Source organism: Magnolia sinica, chromosome 6 (genome assembly GCF_029962835.1).
Source record: "Magnolia sinica isolate HGM2019 chromosome 6, MsV1, whole genome shotgun sequence".
Classification (NCBI taxonomy): domain Eukaryota; kingdom Viridiplantae; phylum Streptophyta; class Magnoliopsida; order Magnoliales; family Magnoliaceae; genus Magnolia; species Magnolia sinica.
Window position 1 is genome coordinate 5,387,012 of NC_080578.1, and position 18,429 is coordinate 5,405,440.

The 18,429-nt window shown below is 41.0% G+C and overlaps 1 protein-coding gene across 1 annotated transcript; it reads left to right on the forward strand.

Moving 5' to 3' along the window:
- Positions 1-8,668: 8,668 nt before the first annotated feature.
- LOC131248041 (non-specific phospholipase C3-like) lies at positions 8,669-17,451 on the forward strand. Its single transcript, XM_058248081.1, has 4 exons — positions 8,669-9,883; positions 15,715-16,124; positions 16,730-16,900; positions 17,016-17,451. The coding sequence occupies exons 1-4, from the start codon at positions 9,252-9,254 to the stop codon at positions 17,363-17,365; spliced, it is 1,563 nt and encodes a 520-aa protein (XP_058104064.1). The 5' UTR covers positions 8,669-9,251; the 3' UTR covers positions 17,366-17,451.
- The last annotated feature ends 978 nt before the right edge of the window (positions 17,452-18,429 follow it).

Below are 18,429 nucleotides of genomic sequence, written 5' to 3' on the forward strand. Positions count from 1 at the left end.
AGGCTATGTTCAAAGAGTTCGAGATGACTGATGGTGGATTGTTTGTTTTTTTTGGGGCATTGAAGTGAAGCAACAAGTCGACGGCATTTACGTATTCCAAAAGAAGTACACAAATGAACTTCTTGAGAAGTTTCAGATAGTCGACTGTAAAGCTGTAAATACACCTGTTACAACAGGCCTGAAGCTCACAAAAGATGGAGAAAGAAGAAACGTCGACTCAACCCTATTTAAGAGCCTAATCGGAAGCTTAAGGTACCTCACAATCATTAGGCCAGATATAGTCTATAGTGTTGGGCTTCTAAGCCGGTATATGGAAGCCCCAAAAGAGTCACACTGGCTAGCTACAAAACGAGTACTGAGGTATATCAAAGGGACTATTGAATTCAGTCTCTTTTATCCATACGATGATGAAATAATGCAGTATGGATATTCAGACAGTGATTGTGAAGGTGACCAAGATGAGAGAAAGAGCACCACTGGCTATATATTCTATCTCGGAACGACTGCTTTCACATGGAATTCGAAGAAGCAGAGTACATGGCAGCATCGTCCACTGTCTGTTAGGGAATTTGGTTGAGAAACTTACTAAAGGAGCTGAAGCATCCGCAGGAAGAATCCACAGTTATATATGTGGATAACAAGTCGGCAATCGAGCTAGCTAAAAATCTGGTGCAGCATGGAAAAAGCAAGCACATTGATACCCAATACCATTTTTTGAGAGATCATGTGAAGCAGAAAACGATGAAATTAGAGTATTGTCATACTATGGAACAAGTGGCGGATATTTTCACAAAGGCATTGCCGACAGATGTATTCAAACGACTAAGAATGATGCTCGGAATAAAGCCGGTTTTGGTTTGAAGTGGAGTATTGGACACTGTGGTGAATTTGTGCAAATCCCAAACCATGATCTTATGAGCCAGCTGTGCATAACGTGTGAGAACCGTGTATGCTAGCTGTGCTGTTAGATTTTTTTTCTAAGTTTAGAGTATTAGCTAGGTGAAGATAATGGTAGATATTTTCTCTATTTTCTCTTTGGATTTTTTTCTTTCTTTAGCTGCCCCTAGGATGAATCTAGAAAGGGATAAATTAGTCATTTCACAGAATAAGAAAACCTATAAAAGACAGCAGTGTTATACGTTTTTATTCATTCCAATATACAGCAACAGTTCTCTCTTCCTCTTTTAAAAGTTTCAGTTTTTTTTTTTTTTTAAAAAAAAAAAAATTTATTGTGGCTGCAGCCATACGTCAACAAGCACCTGGGTTTTAGACCCAACACCCTTGATCCCGTCGTCCCCAAAATCCCTTTCTCTGATTCAGCCCCGTAGACTCTCATAAATGCCCACCCCAAACAATGGGGTCCAATCGCGAACATGAATGACACTAGTTGTAAAATCAACTTTTGCAGGCCCGACATTTTTATTTTTTTTTATATCACAAGTCATTTATCAAAGCCAAATAGGTAGTACTTTCACCCTCTTTGTGCGCGGATTGGATACTGACAAGGTCATAGCCAAATCGCTACTACAGTGACGTCACCAAGCTCTGTGGACTCCATGCCATCCAACCATTTGTAGAGATTGTTTTATGGCATTACAAAGAGAATGAGATAGATCTAAAGTTCAAGTGGGCCCCACCATAGAAAATAGTGGGGACAGTGACATCCACCATTCAAAACTTCTTAGGGGCCATAGTAGTTTCTGATGAAGCTGATATTTTTGTTTTCACTTCATCTATTTGTATGTTAACTTATAAATAGGATGGATCTCAAAAATACATCGTTGTGGGCCCTATAAATGTTTAAACGGTGGGTGTGATGGCTCTCAGAGTTTTATGTGGTGGGTCCACTTGAAATTTAGATCTATCTCGTTCTTTTTATAATGCCATCAAACGATCTCTACAAATGATTGGACAGTATGGAAACAACACATGCATCATAGTAAGTCCAAAGAGCTTGGGGATGTCACTTCAGTAGCGATTTGGACCTTGTCAGTATCCAATCCGCGCCCCTCTTAGTGGGGATAAAGTGGATAAAATTCGTACGTCATGGAGGCCCACAGAGCCGGACCAATTTCGTCCAGCGTGGAAGTATGACAATTAGTTACTTCTTACGAACGAAACGGCTGGTGACATAGGATTCGAGAATGTCCCGTTCATTCAAGGTAGTTGGTTTTATCTGTGTCAAAATAGTGCGTCCTTACTCTTGCTCGGTGGTAGACTCTCGGGAGTTTAAACACCAGTTCAAGGGTTCGAGTACTCATAGGTGGTGAAATTCCACTAGCGTGTGAGTGTGTGGGGTGTGTGTGCGTGTGTAAAAAAGAAATTAAAATAGTTTTATCTCTATCACGGCCAATAAAATAGACGGCTCAGATAAACCTTCAATGCAGCATATAACCGGACGCGGATTGCGTCCTACCCCGCCCGTCTCCGGCTGGGAACGGCCAGCAGCTTTGAGTGGACACCATGATGTATGGGTCCTATCTACACCGCTCATCCATTTTTCTCCTATCATTTTAGGGTTTACACTAAAAAATGAGACAGATCCAAGGCTCAATTGGACTTAACAATGGGGATTCAACTTTTACCGTTGAAAACTTTTTGGAAGCTACTAAAGTTTTGTATGGAGATGATATTTGTGTTTTCTATACATACAAGCCTACGTAACTTTATTAACTTTATGAATAGGTTGGATGGAAAATAAATATCACAGTGAGGCCTTAGAAAAGTTTCGAAATGTGAGAATCCTTATCAACGCTGCTTCATGTGGTGCGGTCCACTTGAGTCTTGACCCTAAAATGATATGATAAATGGATGGACAATGTGGATAAGTGGCCAATCAAATCTGCTGGTGATAAATGGATGGACAATGTGAAACACAGTAGCATACCTCGAGGGAAAGTGAATTGGCTGGTGTACCACACACAACCAACCGGACGCGGATTTCATGCGAAAGCCTTTGGCAGGAAGTTTCTGCGCAAGGATGGCAGGTGGGCCTACGGCAACGTATGTGAGAAATCTATTCCGTCCATCCGTTTTTATAGCTCAATTTAGATCCTGCGATCAAAAATTAGGTGGATACAAAACTCAAGTTGGTCACACGAGACGGAAAAATGGGAAAAGAAATTCTTACTGTTGAGACCTTCCTAGGTTATCCAAACCATTTATAAAGTCATTCTTAATGGGATGAAGTGAAAACACCAAAAATATAGTTTGATACAAAAGTTTTATTGCCATGAGAATGCTTCAACGGTTCTTACTGAATGTCCACTGTTTCCTCTTGTGTGGCCCATTTGAGTGTTGGATACACTTAATTTTTGGTCTCAAGTTCTGAAATGAGCTCTAAATTAGGATGGACAGGGTGGATTTCTAAAAAACATCAAGGTGGGCCCCACCCAACATCCTTGCGCAGGAACATTCCGTGGAAGGGTTTGGCCGGAAATCCGCGTCCCCACCAACCCACCATAATGTATGTTTTGTATCCACACCTTCCATCCATTTGTAGAGATCACTCTAGGACAATATTCAAAGAATGAGTTAAATCCAAAGCTCCAGTGGAGCCCAGCACACAAAACAGTAGGGCCAGTGACGGCCACCATTAAAAAATTCTAAAGGCCACAAAAGTTTTAAATCAAGATGATATTTCTGTTTTACCTTATTTTATGTCTTTTTTAACTTTTGAACAGGTTGGATTTCAAATAAAAATTATGGTGGGCCTTAGGATATGTAGTGGACCCCACCGTTTTCTGTGGTGGGGTTCACTACATATTTTTATCTGACTCGTTCTTTGGTTCATGCCCTAAAATAATATCTCAAAATGGATGGACGGTGTGGATACAACACATACATCATAGTGGGGCCCACAGAACTTGGTGACGTCACTTCCGTAGCCGACTCGCTACTCAACCTGCCAGTATCTAATCTGCGGCAACTTGTGGGAAGCGGATTGCGTACCGAGTAACTCAGACGCTAAGCGTGCCGAGTAAACTCTGTGAGGTCACCATGGTCCACCTTGATTTATATATTTTATCCACTCCGTCTATCCATTTATACAAGATAATTTTAGCTCTTGATCCAAAAATGAACTATATACAAACCTCAATTGGACCACACCATAAGAAACAAGGGTCGAATTGAACATCTACGATTGAAAATTTCTTGGGGCCACAAGTTTTGGATCAAGCTTGTATTTGTGATTTTCCTTCATCCATATTTTTTTATCTTATGAACAGGTTAGATGAGAAATAAACATCATTGTGGACCCTATAAAGGTTTCAACTGGGAAATCATTATTCCAACCTTTTCTGTGGTATGGTCCACTTGATCTTTGGATATGATTAAATTTTTGTCTCAACCCCTAAAATAAAATGAAAAATAGATGGACGGCGTGGATAGACTAGAGACATTCATGGTGGGCCCAACAGAATTTACTCAATATCGATAAGAGCGCACCGAGTAACTCAGATCTAATCCGCATCATAACCTGTGTGGGTACGTGTCCTGCGAAGACGAGCTCTACGCTCCTTACGCTCCCTGTTATACAAACGATGTAAAGGAGATGAAAGTTAAATGGCCCACAATGATGTATTTATCATATCCACACCGTCCATTCATTTGGAGAGATCATATTAGATCTTTATCCAAAAAATGAGTAGTATCCAAAGCTCAAGTGTGGATCACATCACAAATAGCATTGGAATAACGATTTTCACCATTAAAACATTTGTACGCCCAGCATATTGTTTATTTTCCTCCATGTGTTCGTAAGGCCACACAGACATGGATGAAGAGGAAAAAAAAAAAATCATATTTGATCCAAAATTTCTCTAACCCCCAAAAGGATAGCACTAGTAGACATTCAATCCCCCATTGATTTTTACAATGTGGTCCATTGATTTTTGGATCTGTCTTATTTTTAGGCTCAAGCATTACCATGAGCTTGCCAAGTAGATGGACGGTTGAGATATACTGCATACCTCATGATGGGACCCACGTAACTTGGTGACGTCAACACACAGCCAGGCCGGTGGCGTGTGGTGCACCAGCCAATTAGCTTCCACCGCGAACAGGTAAGTGGATTAGCTGGTGTACGAACGGTTCAACAAAGGAGATCAATATGGCGCGAAGACGAGCACTGACGCTCCTCGAGCTCAAGTTGTACGGCCGGTTCAAAGGAGATCAAAGTTATATGGCCTCATAGTGATGTATTTATTATATCTACACTGTTCATTTATTTTTAGATATCATTTTAGAGCATTATTCAAAAAATGAATAATATCCAAAGAACATCCGGACCACACCACAAATAGCAGCGGAGATAATGATTGCCACTGTTAAACAATTTGTAGGGCCCACCATAACGTTTATTTTCCATCCAATATGTTCATGAGGTCACAAAGACCTGAATGAAGAGGAAAAACAAATTTCATATTAATCGAAAACTTTGGTGATCTCAAAAAGGGTTTCAATAGTAGACATTTAATCCCCCACTTCTTTTTGCTGTGTGGTCCACTTGATGGTTAGATTTGTCTTAATTTTCGTTTCAAGGTTTAAGACGAGTTCGTCAAATGGATTGACGGTTTAGATATAACACATACCTCGTGATGGGCCTGTTTGATTTTTCAGCTCAAGTGTAATTACCATGTAAATGGGTAGTAATTATTTACCTAGGTAATTAGGACCTCTTTTCCAGTGCTGATATGACAACTTACTTTTTTAACACTTATATCAAGAAGTTTATAGATTATTTTAAAGTTTTATACAAAAAATGAGAGGGATATAAGTCTCAGGTAAACCAAATCACAAGTAAACAATGGTGATTGGATACCTATCATTAAAATCTTCCTAAGGCCCACCGTATTGTTTATTTGGCATCCAATCGGTTGATTAGGTTATATAAGACCAGATGAACGGAAAAACCAAAGATAAGCTTGATCCAAAACTTTTATGGCCCCCAAAAGGTTTTTAATAGTCCACGCTCATTTAACATTGTTTTTTATAATATGGTCCATTTGAGATTTGGACATACCTAATTTTTAGTCTTATAGCATAAAATTATCTGGAAAAATATATGGACGGCATGGATGAAACACGTACATCATGGTGGAGCCCACGGAGTAGCCAATCCGTTTCCTGGACGGGGATTAGCTACTGACAGGTTAAGTGCTGCAGTGATGCCACCAAGTTCTGTAGGACCCACCATGATGTATGTGTTGTGTCCACACCGTCCATGCATTTGGAGATATCAATTTAGGGCATGAGCTAAAGAATGAATCATCCGCAAAGCTCAAATGTACCGCACCAAAGAAAACAGTGGAGAGAGTGAAGCCCACTATTAAAAATTTCTAAGGGCCACAAGAGCTTTGGATCAAGCTGAAATTTGTGTTTTTCTTTCTTCCATGTCTTTCTTAACTTATGAACACGTTGGATCATAGAAAAACATCATAGTAGACGTTAGGAAGGTTTCAGCGGTGGGCGTCACTCTCCCACTGTTTTCTGTGGTGGGGTCCACTCCATACTTGGATCTGACTCATTTTCTGTATAATGCCATAAAATGATTTCTCCAAATGGATGGATGGCGTGGATACAATACATACGTCATAGTGGGTCTCACATAACTTGGTGAGGTCACTTCAGTAGCAGTCTAGCTGCTCAACCTGTCAGTATCCAATCCGCGCCCGAATATGTCACGTACGCTGACCTCGGGTAGGCATCTACACCTAACCTAGCCCCACGTGGCTGAAACTTCCTTAAGATCCACCCTGTCCATCGTAGTGAGTAAAATCTGCATAATTTACATATCTTATCTACTCCTTCATCCATTTTAGCAGATAATATGATGGTTGGAGCCCAAAAAAATGAAATATATCCAAATCTCAAGTGGACCTTACCACCGAAACAGTGTGAATTGAAATTTTACCAATGAAAGTTTCTAGGGCGCACAAAAGTTTTCGATCAAACTGATATTTTTGTTTGCACTTAATCCATGTCTTTGTGGTCTTATGAATGAGTTGGATGACAAATAAACATCATTTTGGGCCCAAGCAAGGTTTTAATGGTGGAAGTCATTATTCTCACTGTTTCTTTTGGTGTGGTCCGCTTTAGCTTTTGGTATACTTATATTTTAAATTCAACCACTAAAATGATCGGGTAAAAACAGATGGACAACCTATATACTGTTATAGGAGGCCAACTGAGTTTACTCAGTATGCTAAAAGCGTACTGATACGCAATCCAATTTACTGTCCAACAGTATGGAAACGGATTGGCTACTCTCCCTGCCACCAGCCCAATGGCTGATGGTAAGTGCTCTGTGGGCCCTACCATGATATGTGTTTCATTCATTGAGCTCATCCATTTTTAAAGATCATTTTACGTCTTGATCTAAAAAACGAGAGGGATATAATCACAACACAGGAAAACAACGGTGATCGGATATCCATCGTTAAAATCCTCCTAAAGTCCACTGTACTGTTTATTTGACATCCAATCTATTGATTAGGTCATACATGCCTAGATGAAGGGAAAAACAAAGATCATCTTGATTCAAAACTTTTATGACCCCCAAAATGATTTTAATGGTCGACGCTCATTGAACACTGTTTCCTTTAATGTGATCCACTGGATATTGGGATATACCTGATTTTTGGTCTCTTAACATAAAATGATATGGAAAAATAGATGGACGGAATGGATGAAACATATACATCATGGTGGGGGCCACAGAGCACCGACCATCAGCCATTGGCTGGTGGTAGGGGGAGTAGCCAATCCGTTCTCATCAGTATGATGCCCCGTGTCCTTTTAAGGGCCAAAAAATGACAATGATCCAAGACTCAGGTAAACCCCAGGAAACAGTTGCAATGGAATGCCCACCTGATCCGCATAAATTTTCCATACTCAGTGTCCCTGCACCTCAGACTTGCAAAAGCAGACTGCCTCGTGACCCTGCAATCAGGAACTGTGATGTATGATTTTTATCGATCAGGCCACAGGAACAGTGGTGATGGAATGCCCATCTGAAGCTGATACCCGTGGTTTCCTTCATCCACGTCTGCTTAACCTTGTGAAGATGTTGGATGGCAAATAAACATAAGCCTAATAAGGTTTCAATCGCGGGTGTTATTCTCCTTGGTATTTCCTGTGGTGTCGTTCAGTTGAGCTTTGGATCTGATTATTTTTTAGCTTATTTACTAAAATGATCTGAAAAAAACGGATGAACAGCGTGCATATAAAACATACACATCAAAGTGGTCCCACAGCGCCAGCCAATGCAATCATCACGGAATCCACTTAAGCGGTTGTCTTGACTAGAGCAACGCCCAAATTAAGATCTACTCCCTCCGGGTGAATCGTCAAATTTTTCATCATGAACGATAAAAACAGTCAAATCCAAGACTTTGGTGGGTCACACCATAGGTAAAGGTGTAAAATCATTACTAAAACCTCTTAAATTCCGGTAGCGCGGCCCACGATTCTTTTTAAATCCTGATTTCACGAAACCCATTTTCCTGGGATGCCACGATTCTTTTTAAATCCTGATTTCAGGAAACTCATTTTCTTCGGATTGCGTCCTACCCCGCTCGTTTGGGCAGTTCTGTGGGCGGGCCCGCCCACCGTGATTTATCTGTTTATCTACTCTGCTCATCCCTTCTCTCATACTATTTTGACGTATCCAACGTGTTTTATCTGTTTATCTACGTTGTTATCTTAAAATGATTCGACAAAAGAGATGGACAGCGTAGATAAACAGATACATCACGGTGGGCCCGCAGACGGGTGAGGGTAGGACGCAATCCGCGTACATTTTCCTGGATCAGACGAGTGGATTGGATGGAATATATACACCATGACGGGGCACACACGAAATTCGGACAATTTTAATGGTGGGATTTCCCATCTCAACTTCATCCATGATTTATACACCTGAGTACTGAACCGGACAGATTTCTAAGGCCCATTATAACATCAATGATAATATACTTGATGGACGGCGTGGATCTCATCAACTTGAACACGTTCCATCCACGTCATCGAAATTAATTAATGCTCTTCCATGTCATCGTTTTCGCTTGAGGAGCTTACCTTCCTCTCTATTTTTCTTTTCTTTGCTCATAATCTTTCCTCAGCTTTCTTGAGCATCTCTTGAGCTTATCCAAGAATATCCTTCTCAGCCTTTTCTTCTCCCGCCACGAAACCGCCTTTAAAAACCGCTCTCCACTCTCAAAATCGAAAAGAAAAAAAAGCCAGAAACGATGCAGTCCGAAATCGCTTCCCCTTCTCCCATCAAAACCGTGGTGGTTTTGGTCCAAGAAAACCGCTCATTCGACCACATGCTCGGATGGATGAAATCCCTCAATCCCCAGATCAACGGCGTCACGGGCACCGAGTTCAACCCCATCTCCACAACCGAACCCGAATCCAAGCGGATTTATTTAGGGGACCGATCCGAGTACGTCGACCCCGACCCGGGGCACTCCATCCAGGCGATCTACGAGCAGATTTTCGGGGAGGAATATCCCGTTAATGGCGGAGGGGGATCCGCCATCAAGGCTCCGTTAATGAACGGTTTCGCGCAGCAGGCGGAGAAAGTGCAGAAAGGGATGTCAGAGACGGTGATGAACGGATTCCGTCCGGACGCCGTGCCAGTTTACAAGACGCTGGTATCGGAGTTCGCGGTTTTTGATAGGTGGTTCGCGTCCGTTCCAGCATCGACTCAGCCGAATCGGCTGTTCGTGCACTCGGCCACGTCGCACGGAGCCACCAGCAATGACACGATGAAGCTGATACTGGGGTATCCGCAGAAGACGATTTTTGAGTCGTTGGATGAAGCTGGATTAACGTTTGGGATTTACTATCAGTACCCACCTGCCACGCTTTTCTACAGGTGAGACAGAAATCTTATATATAAGAAATGTGGACCGGCCATTGGCTATAATAAGTTGCCACGGGGCGTGACTATCCACTGACGTGGATGGAGGTCTTCGTGCGTATAAGATCCACACCGTCCATTAGGTGCGTGACTATTCGCTGACGTGGATGGAGGACTTCGTGCATATAAGATCCACTCCGTGCATTAGATGGGCCACCGTGTTTTTGGACAGTGATCTAAGAATCAGGCTGATTCAAAACTTAATCACGCTACAACATTATGAAAAGCTGAGATGGGAAGTCCCACCATCAAAAATCGTCCAAATTGTGTGGGGTCCTTCATAGTGTTTATATGCGATCCAATCCGCTCATAACGTGGCCCCACACCTGATGAATGGATTCTTGGAATATAGAACATGCAAGACTCATGTGTACCATACCACGTGAATTTAGAATTTTTATGCATGACTTTACACCATTTACTATGGTGTGACCCACTTAAGTTTTGGATTGGAATTAATTTTAGTATCCATGGTGGAAATATGGTGGATCAGTTGATGTTGGTCTTTACACCATTTATTATGGTGTGACCCACTTAAGTTTTGGAATGGAATTAATTTTAGTATTCATGTGGAAATATGGTAGATCACGGTCCGTTAGTTCCGTTAGTGGTAGGCGCAATCCTACTGCAGCAGGATAAGTCTCGATATATTAAGTAGATGGCTTATAAATATGATCAAGGTATTTGGATAACGTAATATGGACAAATATCCAACGAATTTGTCGTTGCCTATTCTTTGGCAATAAGATAGGGATATGTTCCAGCACATTCATCATTAATACATTAAGTAGATGGCTTATAAATATGATCAAGGTATTTGGATAACGGAATATGATAAATATGATCTAGGTATTTGGAAAACGAAATATGGGCAAATATCCAATGAATTTGTTGTTGGTACGTATTCTTTGAAAATATGATAGGGATATGATGCAGCACATTCATCCTTGATATATTAAGTAGATGGCTTATAAATATGATCAAGGTATTTTGTATAACGGAATATGGTAAATATGACAAGGTATTTGGATAACAGCATATGGACGAATATCCAGCGAATTTGTCGTTGCGTATTCTTTGGTGATGCGATAGGGATGTGTTGCATCACATTCCATGTGCATGTGATCTCATTGCACATGCACATGCCACTGTATGTGCATGTGATCTAACTGTTTTTGTCATTGTGATGCGCATGTTACATCTATGCCATCCATTTGTTTACCGGCCTAGAGCCCAAACATTAGGCAAATTCAAATGAGTGGACCACATCACGGGAAATAATAGGAAAAATTACACAACGGTGAAACACTCCTAGCACGTTGTAGGAACCAAATTGCGTACAACCCACTATATGTAAGTATTTTATCCATGTGGTTAGTCCGTTTTTTCATATCATTTTCGGGCATAAGTTAAAATTGAAGCATATCCAAACCTCAGGTGAACCACGAAACAATGCAATAATTACATCCAATGGGAAATCTTCTTATGGTATACAGTGATGTTCATTGATCTAAACCTTCCGTGGCTCCTAAAATATTTTCAACGGTAGCTTTCCAGTTCCACTGTTTTCTATAATGTAGTGAATTTGGATGTTGTTCAATTCTTAGAAAAACGGATTATGTGTTTTATCCGTCCGTGCTGTGATATTTATTTGTCATCCACGGTATTCATAAGGGGGAAAATACAAATATAATCATGCTCAGAAAAGTTCCGTGGCCTTTATAGTTTTTTAAACCGTAGACGTCAATTACCACATTTTCCTATGGTGTGGTCCCTCTGAGCTGTTGGCACGCTTCAATTTTAAGCACGTGTTCTAAAATGAGCTAGCAAAACGGATAGATTTAATATAAATAAACACATGTGGTGGCCCGAGAGCGTCCTCTGGCAGCGTAGCTAGTGGTTCTGGATTCACTACGCAATCCCTTTCCACTAACATACGAGCCTACTTACTTACCGGAAGTTTTGAAGCTAGGTGGGCTCACCATAATGTTTTTGAGAAATTTAACCCTCCCTCCATTTTGTAGTTCACTACACAACCAGAGCAACTGTACACGTGTTGAACCGTGTCGAGCTTGGCACAGCTCAGCTCAGCTAGTAGCTAACCCCATTTCAAACTTGGCTCGGCTCGGTTCGGTTAGCAGCTTGGGCTAATTCGAGCATGTGCAACATTTTCTCAAACACATAGAGTGCATCTTTAATTTCTCACAGAATGCAAGGCAATAACAACATTTTACATCTATTTCATCAAACACTCAGTGGGCATTATCAAAATTAAGATGTGAGGGTAGTTTTATAATGTAAAGTGTTTTTTTGTAGTGATTTGTTTCTTATCCATTCTTTCCTCACCACCAGCCGATCCTATAGAGAATGCATGCACCCGAAACTCATTTTATCAAGCACTCGGCGAGCAATATCAATATCAAAATAACCAAGTCATCGGGTCAATTTGATCCGAGTCCATTTGAGTTGAGGTTCGATCCGAGTCGAATCGAGCTCAGGCAAGCTTGAACACGGCTTGGTTTTTTCGAGCTTCAAAAACCAGCTCAACTCGGTCTAAATCCAATTTCGAGCCGAGGTGAGTTGAGCTTTTTCGAGTCGAGTCAAGCGAGCTGACCGAGCTAACTCGACTCGAATTTATCTTTATACACGACGCGGACCAAAAAATGAGGCAGTTCCAAAACTCAAGTCGACCATAAAATGAGGGGATTCAATGCCCACAATTGAAACATCCATGGGACACTAAAGTTTTGGATCAAGAAAATATTTTCATGAATGGTTAGGATGGCATGCATATAAATAGAGGCGTACATGAGTTGAACCGAGTCGAGCTTGACACAACTTAACTTGGCTCAGCCACTAGTTGACCCCAGCTTGAACTTGGCTTAGCTTGGTCTTCAAGCCTGACTGGCCCGCTCATCTTGGTTCTGTCAGCAGCTTGGGCCAGTTCGATCCGAGTTCGAGCCAAGATTGAGCCTGTGCGGCATTTTCACAAAAACATGGAATGCACTTTTGATTTTTTACTGTATGTAAAATAACAGCAGCTGTTTACAGGTATTTCATTAAACACCTTGTAGGCAACATCAAAATCAAGAAAAAAAGGGGTATTTGTTTCGTATACATATCTTCCTTTCCACCAGTTGACACTTCATTAAGTCATTTCATCAACCACTTGGTGAGCAACATCAATATCAAAGTAACTGAGTCACCAAACTGGTTTGATCCGAGTTCGGTTCGAGTTGTAGTTCGTTCCGAGTCGAGTTGAGCTTAGGCAAGCTTGAACTTGGTTCAAAAAATCAGCTCGACTCAGCTCGAGCTCAGTTTTTGTATAGCCCTACATATAAACATTATAGTGGACTTGGGAAAGGTTTCAATGGTTGTCATTTCCCTCCCCACTTTGTTGAAGTCATGTGGGTCACTTGAGTTTTAAATCTGCCTCATTTTTGGGTTCATGTCCTCACACGAGTTAGGAAAACGGATGAAATGGGTGGATTTCTCACAAACATAACAATGGCCCCATTCCCTACCCACACAAGTTACGATGGCAAATCGAAATGGTGTTGGATTGAATGACTCGGTGAGGTAACCTAACTTGTACTGAGGTTTCCGTAGGACTTGTTAATGTAGAAATCTAGTTAACCCCTGCTGGACTTCCGAGTACCTACACACAAAGAGGACAAAGGAGACCCTGGCTATTGCAGGGGAACCCTCCGATGCCTAAGTCAGAATCAAGCAAACTGGGTCTAATAGAGTTAAGGGTTTACTGCTGCATACTTTCACCGTAGATGGGGCCTCTATTTATAGGCCACGAATTGATTATGTGGAGAGAAACACTTCCTAAATCATCGGCATGTGTTTAGAAATTGTTTCTCAACCATTTCGTGAGATCATTGGTGATGATAAGATCAAGTGGTCGAGATCTTGAGACACGTTGTGAGAGACCAAAGATGACCATCCAAGTTGCTCTTTGGTGAGCCGTGGTTGGACTTCCTCCAATATTGATAGTTCGTATCGTGGGGTCAGGCCTTCGGACTAAAGTCCATGTACCTTGACCAGATTGCTGATTTGCTCACGAGGATCGTGTCTGTGCACTGAAGTCGAGCTCCCTTAGTGGAACATAGATGACATCAGGGATGACTAACCTCTTTGTCTTATCGTATGGTGCAGGGACTCCCTCGCAGGTCTCCGAGCAGCACGCGTTTGGATCTGCACGGGATCGTGCTTTGAAGGCTTTTTAAGGAAATTTAAATGGTAGCTCGAAAATAGATGAGACCATGGGAGAGCTTGGCGCCCGTCCTCTTCCAAAGTAGAATTACCGCTTTCTGGCAGTTCAGGAGCTCCTTGGTTATGATTGGTAGCAGTCAACCACGTGACGTGCATAGATGTCCGACTAACCTCACCTTTTCGACCAGTTCATTTTCACCCGTAATAGGACTTACTAAGACGATCTTGGAATTTTGGATACTACCAGCTATTCTTGTTCTTGGGCGACAACAAGATCGCCTAAGATAAAAAGAAAAACAAAAGGTCTATATTCAACAGAGTAAAGGAGAAATAATTGAGGGATGGAATTATCCAATTTAGGAATTTTCCCATGCTACCTTTGGTTGGCACTTGGTTTGTCTCCTGTCATGTGTAGTGTACATGGTAGTGCCAAAATCAATAAAGCAGCTCAATCCAAATCAATCAACTTCAACCATAAGTGCTAAAATAAGCAAATATGTCTAATATAAACGTATATGACTAGATTTTGAGAAGATTGGTCGCTTACTCAGCCACTAGCAAAATTTTATAACGATCGGGCGATGATAAGAGGGTGAGATTCTTCTTCCGAAAATAAGTCATTTTGTACTTTGCACAAGCAATGACTTTATGTATACTAGTATAAATTAAACAAAAGAAAAAACTCATAATCGATTACTAAGAGGGACTGTAAAAATACATCTTTTGAAAGAACTGCGAGATATTAAATAAATGGCAAATCGAACGTATGAGTGTAGATTTGGATTATAATTAAAGACTTTAGCTAAGAATTACCATTATTTATTACCGTTACACTTAGGATGAGATAAAATAAATGAATAGATTTGTAGATTGTCTGTGATAATGCTACGTTGATTTCTTTTATTATTAATAGAGTTCCATTGCAACTTGTGCTTTTATATTCTACTTTTATTACTACAGTGATTACATGAGTTGGAAAGCATTCCTCTGTATTCTTATTTTTGTTACTTTTCTGGGACTGTTCGTGTCGGTCAAACTTTGTGTTTTCGACTTGATTGGCCATATTTTTCTCTCTGCTTGGCCGCACCGTACTTCTGGACTTTCAGTCGCCTCTCGGCGGCTCTCCGAGAACCGTTTCTCTCTCCGCTATGTTCCTTGGTTTCTTGGCCACGTCTTGCTTTTCACAATCAGCCGCATTCCGTGTTCCACAGCTAGATTCTCAGCCGCAATTAGGCTTCCTCTGGCTCATATTGGCCAGGGCTATCTTGCAAATAACACATTTCCTCTCCTAATCGGCTCGTCCAGAATTAGGCTACAACACCTTTATCCACTATGGACCAATTAGATCAATGGTTTGGATCTATGAATCATGGCCCCACCATGTACTTAATCCTCGTGCACGGGGACTTGAATTTGAATAGGTGGGTTGAATACTTTGATGATCAAGACCGTTCATCTGATGGGTCCCACAACGGATTGTTCATCCCTCAAACATCTTGCTATTGTTGGACCATCACATCATCTGCACGCATTTCTTTCTAATTCTCAGTTTTTCATCCAAACAGGAACCTAAGGAAGTTGAAATACATAGGGAAATTCCACGACTTCGATCTACACTTCAAGAGGCACTGCGAAGAAGGGAAGCTACCAAACTATGTGGTGGTCGAGCAACGATATTTCGACATCAAACTGCTGCCCGGGAACGATGATCACCCATCGCACGACGTCTCAGAAGGGCAGAAATTCGTGAAACAGGTCTACGAGGCTCTTCGAGCAAGCCCGCAGTGGAATGAGATGCTGTTCATCATCATCTATGATGAGCATGGAGGATTCTATGATCATGTCCCTACTCCTGTGACTGGGGTCCCAAGCCCGGACGACAATGTGGGTCCCGAGCCTTATAACTTCCGGTTCGACCGCCTTGGTGTTCGGGTCCCCACCATCATGATTTCTCCGTGGATCGAGCGAGGAACCGGTGAGTATACTATAGAATTGCATTTGGGTGCTCTATTGGATCCGACTCCAAACGCATGGAATATTGAATTTGGGATTTGATCATCGCTGTTGTTAAAATGGTTCTAACTCCACTTTGGCTATACTAGGCCCTGTTTGAATTGGTGGAATTTTCTTTTCTGCCGTGGAATGTGGAAAAGAAATTATTTTTCTCAAATGTGCTATTTCCTATTTCCCCCTTCTCTGAAAACAAAAGCAGCAGTGGAAATTGATTATTTTCTAAGAGAGATTTGATTTCTTGGCCATTGACATATCCACATTTTCATGGAAATCATGAAAATTAAAACAAATATGTTATTAGGATTCTTTTACACCGGCCTCTATTTTCCTAGAATTCTTCTATCATGACATTTTCCATTTCAAATCAACTAACTGGATTCCACCAATCCAAAGGAGACCTAATATTAACTCAGATGATTGCATTTCATTCTAATTGAGCATCCAAACAGACCCAATGGAGAATAGCATGCATGTTCCTAAATGTTTGCAGTTAAAAAGGGACACTCCAACAGCAAGTATTTAACTTCGCTCCTAGACAATCTACTAATGCTTCTTTTATTTTTTCAGTGATACACGGGCCGGTGGGGCCGTATCCGACGTCAGAATTTGAACACTCTTCCATTCCAGCGACGGTGAAGAAGATTTTCAATTTGAAGAACTTCCTGACAAAGCGTGATGCGTGGGCCGGCACATTTGAGACTGTCATAACACGCAAAAGTCCTAGAACAGATTGCCCAAGTAATGATGCATTGCTTAATTGTCATCCAAACCATACGAACTGATTTCAGCCTTTATTATTATTATTAATTATTACATTGGAGTAATACTCTGATATTTGTATGCTAATTTGCAGTTGCATTGCCGGAGCCAACGAAACTGAGAGAAGGCGATGCAAACGAATCAGCGAAGCTAAGCGATTTTCAACAGGAATTGGTGCAAATGGCTGCCACTTTGAATGGGGATCACAGTAAAGATATCTATCCACACAAGCTAGTGGAGGTCATGACGGTCAAGGACGCCACGAATTACATGACAGATGCCTTCAAAACTTTCTTAGAAGCATGCGAGGATGCAAAGAAAAATGGAGTGGATGAATCGGAGATCGTGGTTGTGTCAAGCCATCCAAAGGAGCCACCAATGGAGAAGAAGAAGAAATCCTTTGCTCAAAAAATGTTTGCCTGTTTGGCATGCAATAATTCTTAAATCGGTTACAATTTATTTTCTGGTATCACTAAATTGTTTCATATCATAAGAAAACCTGACGAGATTCGTCAGATCTTTTAGATTCATTGCAAAGTTCCAATTTAATTAAAGTTTTTAAGCAAGTTTGATTGACTTAAATTAGAAAATGGTTAGTAAATTTTTTTTTAGAGTTAGTGATAATAGAATCAGAAAACAAATAACCATCTTTTATATAAGAGGTAGCTATTATGTATGCAACTTACACCAATTGCGTCCTACCCTGCCCATCTCTTCCTACAAACGGGCAAATCTATGGGGAGCCCACTATGATATATCCCTTTATCCATGTTGTCAATTTTAAGACATGAGCACAAAAATGAGGCACATCCATCCAACTGTCAAGCAGACCACACCAATTAGTAATCTTGGGTTGCATTAAATGCAAGAGTCATTTGTGGTTTGGTCTACTTTAAGCACTGTATTTGCCTCAGTTTTGGCTCATACCTTAAGGGCCTGTTTGGCCAGCTACATTAGGTGGGATTGAGGCGGCTGGAATTGTAAAAGTTACAATAAATGCGTATGTAAGGTGTTGTATCTAGATCAGGTGTATCCCATGTTTTCTGGAATATATGTATTAAAAAGTAAATCCTAGAAATTACTTTCAAATTGCACTTGAGTTGAACCTGAATGAAGCAAAAATTTATCATCCATGAGATTAGTAATCACATCTCACACTTTCCAACATGGCTCATTTTTCAAAGCCTACCAAGTTAATTTTAATCCCATCTCATACTCCTTCCAAACATGTCATTTCCAAATTCAAAGTGGGATTAGTAATGCAATCCCATTTAATACAACTTAATACCACTATCTAAACAGGCCGTAAAATGATTGAAAAAGGTCTGTACACCATGGATAAACCGATACATTACGGTGCCCCCTCCCTGTGCTACCCATGTATCAACTCTCCATCTCCTACTTTGGGATAAAGTAGATCGTCTTTTAATTTTTCTCTTTTGTGTGCACCCATTTAATTTTATTTTTTTTCAAATCATGGATGTCAAGACTTTCATCTCTTTAATCCT

What these genes read in the sequence shown, in the direction of transcription:
- LOC131248041 (XM_058248081.1), top strand. Translation starts at nt 9,252, where the DNA reads ATGCAGTCCGAAATCGCTTCCCCTTCTCCCATCAAAACCGTGGTGGTT. An exon ending in CCTGCCACGCTTTTCTACAG is followed by an intron (nt 9,884 to 15,714) that starts GTGAGACAGAAA and finishes TCATCCAAACAG; the next exon opens with GAACCTAAGGAAGTTGAAAT. An exon ending in TCCTAGAACAGATTGCCCAA is followed by an intron (nt 16,901 to 17,015) that starts GTAATGATGCAT and finishes GCTAATTTGCAG; the next exon opens with TTGCATTGCCGGAGCCAACG.